Consider the following 14,993-nt stretch of genomic DNA (forward strand, 5'->3'; position numbering starts at 1 on the left):
AGACATTATTGCTGATAATAATCTTGATTTGGATTTGGCTAAGTATACAATAATTTCCAGAATGAATTTTCACTCTGCAGCAGTGTATGCTGTTTTTCACTGCTTGGCACATCAAAATCGTGTGCTGGACGGGACTGAGCTAAATGACTTTTGCCTTTCACTGGCAAGGGCTCAATGACTGAGCCATCCAAGGCAACTCATGACACTCCCTCACAGCTTTGCTTCTACCAGTACATCTTCTCCTATTTTTGAGGTTTCTTACAAGTTGTCCTGCATACCTAGCACTCCTGGAAGAGAGGATATAGCACAGAAATGTCTTGCCCAAGGACTAGAGAACCCCCGAATGAATTTTCACTCTGTTGAGGACTGTGCACCGATTTGAAACTTTCTGGCAGATTTAAGCTATGTGACCAATTAGGATTTGAAGGTGAGATATGTGCCATGTCTTGGAGGAGGCAAGTGCTCTTGCTCGATCCAGCAGAGAAAGAGAATGAGAGAGAGAGAGAGAGAGAGAGAGAGAGAGAGAGAGAGGGGGGGGGGGGGGGAGAGAAGGTGGTAGTAACCTGTCTTATCATAATAAATCACGAAGGCACGGAAAATACCCTTACACACAAAAAACCATGCTGCTAAAACATAATTAATGTAGAATAACAAAATTTTGGTATTGTCTAGGTAGCATATTTCTTATTAACACTGCAAGATTACATGTTAATGTAAGCACGAGACGAGCCATTGCAAATGTGAAATGCTGGTACATTAATAACTGGTGTAACTGCCAGTTGAACACAAACATACATGCACTGTGTTGTGCATGTGCCGGATGTCGGTCTGTGGGATGGAGTTCCATGGCAGTTGCTCTTGTTCGGTCAACACAGGGATGTTGAAGGCTGTTTGTGAATGACACTGGAGTTGTCATCTGATAATGTCCCACTTGTGCTCGATTGGAGACATATGGTGCTAAAGGATGCCAAGGCAACATGTTGGCACATTGTGTTGTGTTACAACAGCTGTATCTGGCTGACTGTTATCCTATAGGAAAATGCACCCTGGACTGCTGCTCATGAATGGCAGCACAACAGGTAAAATCATGATTGACGTAAAAATTTACAGTCAGGGTGCATGGGATTACCACAAGAGTGCTTCTGCTGTCACACAAAATCGCACCCTACACCATAACTGCGGGTGTAGGGCCAGTGTCTAGCATGCAGACAGGTTGGTTGCAGGCTCTCGACTGGCCTTCTCCTAAAAAAAAAAAAAAAAAAAAAAACACACACACACACACACACACACACACTCTCTCTCTCTCTCCACTGGCACCGAGACACAACCAGCTTTCATCAGAAAACATAGCAGATCTCCACCCTGCCCTCCTCAGCTTCACACCATTTAAGTCGGAATGGCGATAATTTGGGGTCAGGGGAATATGTGCTACAGCGCATCTGGCTTGGAGCTGTCCTTGAAGGAACTGATTTGTTACAGTTTGTTGTGTCACTGTGGTACCAACTGCTGCTCAAATTTAGGCTGCAGATGCAGTATGATACACCAGAGCCATATGCCAAACACTATGGTCTTCCTTCTCAGTAGTGCCATTGGCTGTCCAGAGCCTGGTTTTCTTGCGACCGAACATTCTATTGACCATTACGGCCAGCAGTTATGTAGTTATGTACAGTGGCTACATTCCAGTCAAGTCTTTCTGTAATTGCACAGAAGGAACAGCTTCTGCTAGCCCTATTACATGACCTCGTTCAAACTCAGTGATGTGTGGACAATGGGGTTTTTGTTACATTTAAAGGCATTCTTGACTAACATCAAGCCACCACGTCCAATCTCAAAGATAACTAATTCTCATGAACATTACAGTGTGTATTTAAAGCAAATCTGATTTGCAACCTCATATGAGACTGGCACAAAACTTGAATAGAAATTATCTTCCAGATGTAGAAATGCGTCAATCAATTTTTGCTTATGATGCACAACTGCTTCTTGGTGTTGCAATTTTTTTCCATTATGTATGTATACGTTATGGCAGAGGAAACAAAAAAAAATGCTGGCATATGTCATGTAACCCATTTCTGACAAATGTGTGCCATATTCTTCATGTAATTACAGTGAAACACACATTTGATGTCTAAAATATTTATTAACATTGCTACAAATACAAGTTCATAAGCAAAATATAAAATATATCCAAACAAAACTGATATTTTACACTAAAATACACAATTCGTATTTCATAGACCACAATTTATCATTTAGATTTTTAACAAGGTTGATGACATGTTAGACATACATATAAGGAATTTTTACAACTTAGGAACTTTCAAAACTTAGCACTCTTCAATGGGTGGAGGTTAATCCATTGAATCATAATAAGCAATTAAGTACAACATAATTAAAATTTTATTAATAGGGAGAGTACAGAAACATCTTTTATAACAAAATTGGTTTTTCTGTGTGAGAAATCAGTAACTCTGGACCAAGTTTATATATCTGTCTGTCATATAGGTTTGTACATATATGGCAAAATTGGGCAAGCCTGTAACAGAACTAAAAATAGTTATTTCATGAAAATATGTTACACTGGAACACACACAATGTTTTTGCAAGATACTTAATTACACATTATGTACCTCCTATATTTCAGAACTACCAAGAACAACAGAGTCTATTTTGGTTTTATACAGGGAAATTTAATCAAGTGATTTATGGGACTTACACAATACCAACAGTCTTCAATTAATACAGCTGGTAGTGGCTTACATCACAATCTAAAAAAGTAACTGATTTGTTCCAATAAGAAAGCAGTACAACAGAAAGGACAAAACATGAAGTATTTACATCAACAAGCAAGTAATAATCAGGAATACACCAAATTTATTTTTAAGTTACACCACAAGTAAATCCTGTACAACACTTGTAAGCCTGAAAGTAATAATGTGCTACATTTACAAACCAGCAGTTCCCATGTAAAATAATACAAAATGATTGAGAATGATCAGAATATGAAGGCAGCCAGAGAAAAGTGATCAAGTACTAAAATCACACACACAACATGTAATACAATGACTGCGCAAAAGATATTTTTCTACTATTATAACTGTCATGACATGGTCCTTGTTCCTTTTCAAAGCCCCCCTTGTCACTCTCAGAATGTGTGTTAAAGTTAATTCTTCTGATCTGTATCTTGTATTTCCAGTATTGTCAGTTACACATGTAATTCCACTTTTATTCCTCCCTTTCTCAGAATAGTTTTCTGTAACTCTTTTCCTACATCTATACAGAGATTTACAACAACAAGTAACAATTTCTGAAGAACCTACAGATAAAATAAATATGGACACTTTTCAGCAGCCCTATGTTTTTCCGGGAAGTATATCACATAGAAATGAAAGTTTAGCTGGCCAGTCAAGTGTAAATAGGAGCACATGAAACTGGAAGCTAGAAGAAACAAACTTATCAAATGAATTGATAACTATAGGCTTAGCTATAAATAAGCTGCATATTAATGACCATTGTACTATCTCATTTAGAAATGGCTACTACTGAAGGTAACTTCACAAGAAATGGGGTAAAAACACATTAAACAAACACCAGAGTATTGAGAACTCTAGAATATCTTAATTTTCCATCTATAAAATAACAGCTACTATGATACAGTCAAATTCCATGGCAGAATCTGATTAGAGGACTGGAATTCCACTCATGTGTTATTAGAGTAAGCTGTAAGCATCTTTTGGAGCAAATTCATACAGTGCTTGGCAGGATATGTAACGAGAGTCACTGCTTCCTACCCAGGTATACTATATAAAATCTGTCAATGAGATCAAGGCTATGACATACTCCTCGTGTAATCATAATAATGAAAATTTTACTGGTACTTTGTTTCAATCTAACAGAAAGTAAAATTTCAGGCACCATGTTATTGGCCACTGCGTTTATTTTGGCATATACCTTTAATTTATACACAAAACAACCGAAAGCCTCAGAAATTAATGAAAAGCAAAGGAAACCAAAATAATTTATAAATTGATCTTATTTCAGTGTAGAAGGGCATGTAAACAACAATCTCCACATAATAAAAGAAATTCACCAATGTAAAAGAGGACTTTCACTCTATTAGAAGTCCCTGTTCAGGTTCAGAAAACTCTTTAGAGTAGGAGGGAGTGGCAACTGAAGGATCTTGGCACGCATACCTGCAGCATAAGCTGCACCAGGTGGAGTTCGTACTGTAGCTGGAGTACGGCGACGTGGGGGCGGTGGTGAGTCATCTCCATCTGCATCAGACAGGTCAGAACCAGATGCCATTTCTTCCCCTGAAGGTGAATCACCTGAAATTTCAATGTCAGCGTCCTCCTCATCTCCGAGGCCCGAGTCAGATTTGCGGCGTTTTCCACCTCGTCCCCCACTCCTGAAACCAGATGGTGGAGCAGGCAGACGCACAACACCTGCCACAGGTCGCAGTTCCTCTACTGATCCATCAAGCAATGGAAGCATTAACTGCCCAAATGTATGCCTGCGTAAACCAGAGGCTCTCGATCGAGGACGGCGAGGAGCTGGTGGTGGTGGAGGTGGTAATTCTGCTTCCACCAGTCGGCGTAGCTCCCGTCGTAATACTACTCGACATGCTTCCTGCAAGCTTGGTGGCGCTGTATCAGCTGTGCAAAACACAACACAACTGTAAGTATGCCACTAATTAGATTTTAAAATGTCTTGCTATATCCAATGATAAACAGAAATATTTTAGAACTCATAAGTATATTTCTGCATATGAGAGCTGGCTAATTCTGAACAGAAATATAAGCTTTGGGGAGATATTTCATATATTTATGAATACTACAACAGTAGTCTCCATCAGAAGCACACGTAAGTTTTACTATCTTACAGTGTGCTTTCCTACAAAAGACAAATTTACATGGCTTCGTCCTAGTGCAAGGTAAAACCAAAGGCAACAGGTGGCATTTGATTATGCATATTAAAAAATGTAAGAACAAGTAAACGGTTCACAGTAAGCAAGAAGGAATCAAAATAATGGATCATATTTTCGGCCAATTTCAAATGTACTTAAAAACTACATAAAGCACTCGTGTTCTCCATAAATGTTGAAATATTGTACAGTTATGGCTGAAATTATGAAAATGATTAAAATTTTGTTCTTGTGTCAACTTGTCCAAGACTTTCCTATTGTCAAATTATAGCTAGACTGGCACACAATTCATTACCTGATGAGATTTTGGATGTGTGTGTGTGTGTGAGTGACTTAAAATCTGGTCTTTGTTCTGAAAGTTGCAGTTAAAACAGAGTTGGATTAGCTTGGAGTAGCCAAAAATATGAACTACAGAAAATACAGATAATTAATCATGTACAAAAACTAATTTGCACCATAATAATTTGTATTGGACACTTCATGAAACCTCTACCACATTCATCTGATTGCTAACACAGAGAGCTCATCAAGTTGGTAAATTAATCCCTACTGCCTTTTAAGAAGATATATATGTTGACACAATTATGTTAACAGAATCTTCCATCGGTTCTTGGTAGAACAACATTATAATAAATGAGAAGCACAGTTTGCTTTTGTTCAACAACATTACTTTTATTGTGTTAACCTGTTTTTGGCTTACAAGGCCATCTTCCGACATTTACTGAGTATTATCACAATGTTTGCAAACAACATTGGAAGAGAAGTAACACATCTACATAACAGTTTATATTAATAAACAAAACTAATAAAATAAAATAAAATTAGTACTAGACACGAACAATATTTGATGAGACGGCTACAAGGGGTGTTAAACATGGATAGTAATACAAGTACCAGTTAAAAGAAAGCCTTAACTATTGAAACTACAGTCTATATGGAATACAAAGACAACTTCAACAAAACAAAATAACTTAATGAATACACAAAAATGGGAATATGTAGGAAGACACGGTGTGGGAAGTAATGAACAACAGAGACGATTATATGGAGTTTGACCACATCTTGCACAGGAAACAAAAACAGAAAACTATACCCCTCCTCTATGCCCCACCTGCTTCCCCATCCACTGTCTGCAAGAAATGGTGTACACTACCATGTCTTGCAGACAGTGGTTCCTCTTAATGAGGTGATGTCAGAGTTGGAGAGTATTTACGCAATGGATACGGTAGATCTAGATAAACATTGTCTCACATGAACTTACTAAATGGGACAACAAATTCTATGGGCAAATTAGTGACATGGCTACAGGGATTCTATGAAAGCTAACCTAAGCCATTATATTGCCACTACTGACAACTTGGAAATATAATCCTTTGGAAACCTAATATGAGGATAAATATGCTATGGAAATTTCTGTCACAATGAAAATAATTAAGGAGAGTGGGATGGAGGGTTGTCGAAGGGTTACTGATGGCTTGGACGGAGGCAGCAAGTGTACAAGATAGGAATGCAGCAGAGAGAGAGAGAGAGAGAGAGAGAGAGAGAGAGAGAGAAGAGAGGGGGGGGGGGCAGCAGATGCATGGGATGGGAATGTGACACATGTGCTTCTGAAATGGCGAGTTTGTGCAGCGTATAATGATAATGATGAGTGGGAGTATATTTGGAGATAATGACAGAGCAGAGGAAGCAGAGACAATGATGAAAGAGGGTAAGGGTGCAAGGGGTTAGCAAAGGTAGACGCCAGAAGGATTACGGGAACAAAGGCTGTGTTGCAAGGATAACAACTATCTATTCTCAGGACAAATGTATGCCAGACAACTGCAGAATGTATAATAGATCCTATGATCACTTTGTTTCTCTGAAGCTGTGCACTGGGGGAATAATCCAGATAGCAAGGATTGTAAAGAAGCCATCAAAATCGTGCATGTTGTGCTCAGAAGTGTCGTCTGCCACTGGCAGTCAACTCTGCTCTTTGCCATATTTTGGCATTGGACATTCATTTAGGTGGACAGTTGGTTGGGGATTCATGGCCAGGTGAAATGCTGTGCAGTAATTGCAGCAGGGCTGTTATATGAAATGGCTGTTTTCACAGGTGGCTCTCATGGAATAGGATAAGCCTGTGATGGCACCAAAGTAGGATGTGTTTGGTGGTGAATCAGTTAAAAGTCTTGTACCTGGATCTTCCACAGACATTTTAACGAAGTGCCATGAGTTTGGGAGAGGATGAGACATTGGCATGGACCAAGATATTGTGTGGGTTGGGTGGGTGGTGGAATACCTTGCGAGGAGGGGTGATAAAGATGTGGGTAAGATATGATAACAGATAGTTGAAGTCTTAGTGAGGATTTGGGTCAGTTGTTGTCTGGGATGATATAAAGTGATGAGTGTGTTCTGCTTTGCAGTCAGTTCTTGGGGATGGTAGGGTGTGCCAGGCTGTGGCACGACAAATCCATTTGTGAACTTTGTTTTTGGGATAGTGTCTGTATGATGGCCTTGATGAGATCTACAGTATACTGAGGAATGGAATTCTTTTCACTGAAGATGCACTGTCTAAGGGTGGCCAGACTGTATGAGAGTGATTTTCTAATGTGGAAGAGATAGCTGCTGTCAAAATGCATGTGCTATTGATTGTTGGTGGGCTTGAGATAGGCATAAGTATGAAGAAGCCATTAGAGAGATGCTCGTCAACAGACAGAAAGGTGGTACATTGGGATGAACATGACAATGTGCCGAAAATTTGAGAGAAGCAGTGGAAGAATCAGGATAGGGTACTACAACCCAGAATCGAGATCATTAAGACATCATCAACAAAACCTGAACTGAACAAGGATTTTGGCATTTTGAAAACCTAGGAAGATATCCTCCAGAAGACCTATAAATAGATTAGCGTAGGAGGGTGCTGTGTGGGTGCTCATTGGACTTGCTGAGGATTTGTTTACAGGTCTTCTCCTCAAAGGAGAAGTCATTATGTGTAACGATGTAATTAACTGAATGTGTAAAGAATGACTGAGTGTGTTGGGAATCAAAGAAGGTTGGGAGAGGTGACGCTTGACAGCAATAAGGTCACGGACATGGCGGATATTGATGTACAGAGAAGTGGCATCAAAAGTGATGAGTAAGAATCCAGATGGTAAATGGGTGGGAATCTTTTAACAGGAGAGATTAGAGGATACATCATTCACTAAAGAGGAACACTACTCTGAGAACAGAGATGACTTGCAGCAATAGAGAGGCTTGGATTCCAGACAATATTCATCCTAATCCCACTTCTCACCTCCTAAAACACACACATACGAGGTGCAACAAATTAATGAGACTGATGTGAAAAAAAATGTTGCTTACCATTTTAGTCAAGTTTAGTGTTGTCTCCTTCAAAGTAGTCCCCTTCTGATTGCACACACTTTTTCCAGCACTTCTGCCATTGATGATAACATTTTTGGAACTCATCTTCTGTAATATCCTCCAAGACACTCGTCACTGCTTTTTGGACATCTTGTGTTGTTTGAAAACGGTGTCCCTTGACTGCCGTTTCGACTCTTGGAAACAGAAAAAAGTTGCACGGAGCGGTATCTGGCGCATAAGGTGGCTGTGGTAGTACTAAAATTTATTTTGAGGTTAAAAATTGTTGTACTGACAGAGCAGTATGGGACGGCACATTATCGTGAAGCAGAATCCAATTATCAGCAATGTTGGTATGGACATGAAGAACTTTTTTACAAAGTCTTTCTAAAATTTCTTTGTAGTAATATTGGTTAACTGTTTCTCCAGGAGGCACCCACTCTTTACGAATAATTCCCTTGGAATCAAAGAAGTACACAAGCATGCATGTCACTTTTAACTTTGACATGCAAGCTTTTTTTGGTGTGGGTGATACCTTTGAGCACCATTGCGAACTTTGGCGTTTTGTCTCTGGATCGTACTGAAAAAAACCAACTTTCATCACCAGTGATAAGACGGCTCAACAATTCTGGATTGATTTCTGTTTATTCTAACAGATTGGCTGCCACATTGTTCTGTGTTTCTCGCTGTTGTGCTGTGAGATTTTTGGGGTCCATTTTTGTACAAATCTCTTTCATAGCAAGATCTGCAGTTATGAGATGAACCGTTTCTCAATTGATGTTCAGTAGTTCTGCAATCATTTTCACGGATAATCGTCGATCAGATCATATGAGTTCACGCACCCTGGCCAAGTTGACATCTGTCCGTGATGTTGATGGTCGTCCACTGCAGTCTTCATCTTCAACATTCATTCTGCCTTCACTAAACATTTTATGCCAACGAAAAACTTTAGCTCTTGACATAACCTCCTCTCCAAAAGCCTTCTGAAACTTACCGTAAGTTGTTGTTGCGTTTTCACCCATTTTAACATAAAAAGAAACGGCATACCGTTGCGCAATACTATGCGGTTCCATTTCCGTGACGAGAGACACAAACACGTGTTAACTTATTACAGCACAACTCACAACTGAGCAGTTGCATCAATGTGCAGCTTGGACTACAAGCAGCTTACAGACCAAGGTCAAAGATATTGTGCCTACGCAAGCCTGAATGGTTACCACATCTTGCAAAGAAAATCAGTCTCACTACTTTATTGTCGCACCTCGTATGTGCAGAAACAAAGGCATGAGGCATTAAGAGACACAAATAGCTGGGAAAGAGCTAGATAAAGGTTAGAGAAAGTCAAGCACATACTATCTCCAATAAAAATGAGTATAGTAAAGCACAAGATAAACTTTCAGTCTGAGGACAGCAGCACTGTACTTAAATATTAATTCATAGAGTTTTAGTAATTTTCTGCACTGTCATCCAGTAAGAAAAATGTTATTAATTTTTAAAAATGTAATCCATATGAATGATAACAAGTAGTCATAGACACAGCTTCACAGAAACAAAGTGATCATAGGATCTATTATGCATTATGTAGCTAAATGACAATACATTCATCCTCAGAGTAAAACTGATATGCAGGATACCATTAAGTGGAAGAATGATGGAACCTTATGGGTTCAAGAGTTCCTTTAATGATGAGTAGGGAGTGGGGACGCGTGGCTGCAGGGAAAAAGAAACCAGCAGTGTACTTATTGAAGAAATTATCAAAGAAGATTGCAGGGACATTACACTACACCTTCACATCTTTTACAGAAAGGAATATAAAATAAACTGGAGGTATACACCATTTTCTAATCATAAAGGAAACAGCACCAGAAATGCTTAAACAATTACGTAGCTATATTGCCTAATTACTGCAAGAATATGTCTCCCTCTACAAAATTCTACTTACGTAGAGTTACTTGGTGGTTGAACCCTTTTTGATCAGGTACCAAAAGTGATGCAAATGACACAGGAAGTACTGATTTCACATCCCAAGTTGTGTCTGAAGTGCGAGAAATCTGGAGAAGCTGCTCATTCAATGGCATTACTAGTATGCCTCCGACCTGCAAACATCACAAAAAAATTGTTTGGCCAACATATTCCTTATAACTACAATACAGGCAACACTGAGAAATAAAATACAATTCTGATTATAATAAAGAGGAGAGCAGAGGAATAGGTGTAAGTTGGACGACTTCAGGTTGGTACGAATTACTACTGCCCATTCTAAACTTAGGAAACAACCAGCAAATATCCAGTTCTTTAAGGATTCAAACCCCCATGTATAAAACAACTTCAAATGTCTGATTACAAATTATTTGTGCATTATATTTGCTTTAAGCATGTAAGTGAGAAAAAGCTTAACAAAGGTTTGAAATAATGTTTAAAATTCGTTACAAGTCACTAAGTGTTCTCATTATGAAGCACTGGATGAATAGAAACTGGGTAATTTGTGTGAAGTGTCAAACAAAAGTTAGTTTAGCTTAATGTTTATGATGTCATATCTCCTCAATTAAGAATAGTACAATGATATAATTTTGCACGTAAATTCTCTGATACATGTAGAGGGTGTCAATTATTGAACTACATGAAATAAAATAATCATAACCTCTAAATAGTTTGCTTTAAGACATTCAAACTGCACTGTTGATTGCGGGCCATGATAGGAACTAGTATGTGCATGCACACGTGCCTTGCTTTTGTCAGTCATTTTTCATTTGGATGGGTTCGTCAATAATCCGAATTGGCACATTTGGGGGACTGAGAATCTGCATTTCATGATTGATTAGCCTCTTCACCCTCAACAGGTGACTATGTGGTGTGCAGTGGCAAGTCATGAAATAATCAGTGCAATATTCCGTGATGGCACAGTGACTAACAAACGGTACATGCAGGTTTTGGTAGACTATTTCATCCCTCTTATCAAAGTGACCCTGATTAAGATGAGATGTGGTTCATGCAAGATGGTTTTCAACCCCATTGAATCAGGCAAGTGTTTGATGTCCTGGAGGAGCACTCTGGGGACCACATTCTGGCTCCGAGGTACCCAGAGGCCTCTGGCATGGGCCTTGATTGGCCACCATACTCTCTGGATCTGAACACGTGCAACTCATTGTTGTGGGTTTATATTAAAGACAAGGTGTACAGCAATAACCCCAAAACCATTGCTGAGCTGAAAACAGCCATTCAGGAAGTTATCAACAGCATCGATGTTCCAACACTACAGTGGGTCATGCAGAATTTCGCTATTTGTTTGCACCCCATCATTGCCAATGATGGAAGGCGCATTGAACATGTCATAATCTAAATCCGAATATCTGTAGTGACATTTACATGTTGAATAAATTGTGTGCACACTGTAGTTTGTAACTAATTTACATTTTTTCTGTATAGCTCAATAATTGTCACACTGTAGATACTGTCTGCACAGTACGTCGCCAACAGAGTTAGTAGTAAACAAGTAATAAATGTAGATGTCATGAGTGACGAAGTTTTACTGCAGGTCATTTCAAATGAATGCTAATTTTTCACCCATCTAAATGTTTATGACTTCATGCCTCCTGAGTTATGTGCCATACAATGATATAATTCTGCAGGTACATTCAGTGGTATATATGAATACTGCCTGCAAACTATGTTGTGAATAAGAGAGTTAGTAGTAAAGAAGTAAAGCTCACAATTTATAGCATTGTCCCCAGGACTGACCATGACCACCTTATTATGAGTCAAGTGGAAGGACTGAAGCAGAAACATCGAAGATTCTGTGACAAGCTATGCTGTGACTTCTTAGATTTGTGCCAAAGACACAAAGGAGTATCAAGCAAAACTTGTGGCTGGATTGAGGGTTTTCTGGTAGGGAGGACACAGCAAGTTATCTTGGATAGAGAATCACTGACATGTGTAGAGGTAAACTTGAGTTTGCCCCAGAGAAGTATGTTGAGGTTCTTGCTGTTCATGTTGTATATTGACGAACTTGCGGACAATATTAATAGTAACCTCTGACTTTTTGCAGATGATGCAGTTATCTATAATGAAGATCTGTCTGAAACAAGCTGCATGAATATTCAGCCAGATTTTTTTTAAAAAAAGTAGAATGTAGTATCCTGTGATGGTAGTATCAGTGAGGCACAGCTGAAATCTGTCAACTAACACAAGTACCTGGGTGTAACACTTTGTACCGATATGAAATAGAACGATCACATAGGCTCTGTCATAGGCAAAGCAGGTGGTGGACGTCAATTTCTTGGTAGAATAATGGTGAAATGTAAGCGGTCTACAAATGAGACTGCTTACAAATCACTTATGTGCCACTCCTTGAATACTGCTCAAGGTTGTGGGACCCACATCAGCTAGGACATGCAGGAGATATTGAATGCATACAGAGAAGTGCAGCAGAAATGGTCACAGGTTTGTATGACCCCTGGGAGTGTGTCAGAGATGCTGAAAAAACTGAACTGGCACAGTCTTGAAACAGACAAATATTCTGAGAAAGACTACTTACAAGGTTTTGGGAACCAGCTTTGAAAGATGACTCTTGAAATATACTACAATTCCCTACATATCATTCCCATACGGATCGTGATGACAAGATCAGAATTACTTACAGCACGCATGGAGGCATTAAAGCAGTCATTCTTCTCCTGCTCCATACGTGACTGGGATGGGAAAAATCCTAATAACTGGTACAATGGGACATACACACTGCCATACACCTCACAGTGGTTTGCAATGTTTACATGGAGATGTAATAAATTAAAATGTCATGTTGGTGCTGCAGTTTTATTAAATGAATGGCGGATGTAGTAAGCAATAAACTTTTTTCCTTTCATCATTTTGTGGTGGTGTCAATGAGAAAAAGTTTTGAAATTACATATGAAGTTCACTGGAAGTCACTAAGTCTTCTCATTCTCAAATACTGGATGAATATAGTCAAGGTATTTGCATGCTACCAGTTTTTTATCTCAAGACAAAGACACAGTTTATAACTGCAATACTTGTCTTATTGTGTTAAACTTTTAACATAAGATCGTGCCAAATTTTTAAATTTGGTCAATAACTGCACACGATATTGGAAACAAAATTTTTGTTGCCCCTAGAAGCCATTAAATAGGCAACTGCAAATGGGTCTGGGTACAGTGCCATGAGTTCTGGGATAGCCATTTAGTAATACAGATGCAGTATGCTGTAGCTATATATAATTGTTGTGTGCTGCATGCCCTGTGAGGAGAGGGCAAAGACTTTTTTCCCCCACACCTCTCCCCTCCCCATAGTATCAAATGTACTATACATTTCCAGCATCCCCAAAAGGTGCCAAGTTATTTTGTGCATTTGGTAGGTGCATCCTATCCCCTCATCATCTATTCACTGTGGTAACAATGGGAAATAAAAACCCAATCATTGCTAATGACAAAATGTAACAAGATTTAGTATTAATTTTGGTCCACACAACAGTATCATATCATCCCATTTATGTCAAAAAATGGATGTGCATTTCACTAGTTTTGAAACACATATGGCAATTGCTCACAGCACAATAGATATCAACAATGGGAGTTCAAGGAATTGTTTTACAGCTGACTTATTGTTAGGAAACTACAAATACTAAGTTACGAGATTCATAAAGCTATTTGCTCACTTTGTGGGGTTTCGAAGATGCTTTATTATTGCATGAAGAATAGTCATTGGATTTTCACATAGGCACTAAAAATTAATAACACATACTAGCTGCTAATTTCAAATTTTATTGCTTCAAAAATAACTTTTACAGTGTGAAAAATTAAGGGATACAACAAACAAATGATTTAGTCAACAATCAAACTCTCACCAAAAAATTTGTGCAACCCTTTCATTTGCATAAGAGTACTATTTACAGTTTCGTTTAGGCAATGCATTACTCACAGTTTCATCACTCAACGAATCGCATAACGTTCATGGAATTCCCTCGGAAGCATCTGTTTCTCACAAATTTCAAAAAATCTTTAAATTTTGGAGTTGTAATATGAAGGTGGGAGCAAACATGTACCAAAGGTCGAGAATACAGTGGATTGAACAAACACAGTGCACTGAATTTTGTGGACATCTTTCTTGTCACATTTAAAGTTGTGAAAACTGCCACACAAAACAATGGTGATAATGAAAGAATGAATATTCTTCATGAAACCTCAGACGATTTGTGTCCATATTTCAGGATGGTATACTAGCACATACTTTTCCTCTTTCTCCTGCAATGGATGAAGTTTTACTCCATTTCTGTGCTACTTCAAATAATGTATGATAAGTAGACTAAGTCTGGATGGTTCTTGCACAGCAGAATACACATGGAAACAAAGTTAGAGATCTTTTACTGATCCACACATTTCATCAATTGCCACTGGCCATGTTTTACTGTCTGTAAGTCATCCCACATGTAACAAATGCTGTAACTGCTGTCTTGATTTAGTATGTGGTCAAATTATACACTGTCATTTGCTCAGGTGGATCAACAGGTCCCTTTGAGTGTTCAACACAGCTAATAGATTGGAATTTACTGGCAAAACGCTTAAATTGTGATTTGCTTGCATTTTTCCTTCACTGTGCTTCTTTGAAGCCAGGTCTCTTCTTTGTAAATGCCTATCACTTCATATTATGTCAACAGCTTCTCCTTCTCCTCCTACTTATAAAATTGAATGCAAAACATTTATGACATATTTTTTTCAAT

The 14,993-nt window shown here is 38.7% G+C and overlaps 1 protein-coding gene across 3 annotated transcripts in view; it reads right to left on the minus strand.

The window, feature by feature from the left end:
- Positions 1 to 2,120: 2,120 nt before the first annotated feature.
- The window catches only part of LOC126259901 (protein-L-isoaspartate O-methyltransferase domain-containing protein 1-like), a 50,828-nt gene continuing 37,955 nt past the window's right edge, over positions 2,121 to 14,993 (minus strand). For all 3 annotated transcript variants that reach the window (XM_049957004.1, XM_049956996.1, XM_049956987.1), the window contains 2 exons: positions 10,206 to 10,359; positions 2,121 to 4,655 (listed from right to left, as the gene is read on the minus strand). In XM_049957004.1, the coding sequence (XP_049812961.1) occupies positions 4,117 to 4,655; positions 10,206 to 10,359 (693 nt within the window). In that variant the 3' untranslated portion in view covers positions 2,121 to 4,116. The remainder of the gene's footprint in view (positions 4,656 to 10,205; positions 10,360 to 14,993) is intronic.

The sequence above is a fragment of the Schistocerca nitens genome, chromosome 1 (assembly GCF_023898315.1).
Source record: "Schistocerca nitens isolate TAMUIC-IGC-003100 chromosome 1, iqSchNite1.1, whole genome shotgun sequence".
In the NCBI taxonomy this organism is placed as follows: domain Eukaryota; kingdom Metazoa; phylum Arthropoda; class Insecta; order Orthoptera; family Acrididae; genus Schistocerca; species Schistocerca nitens.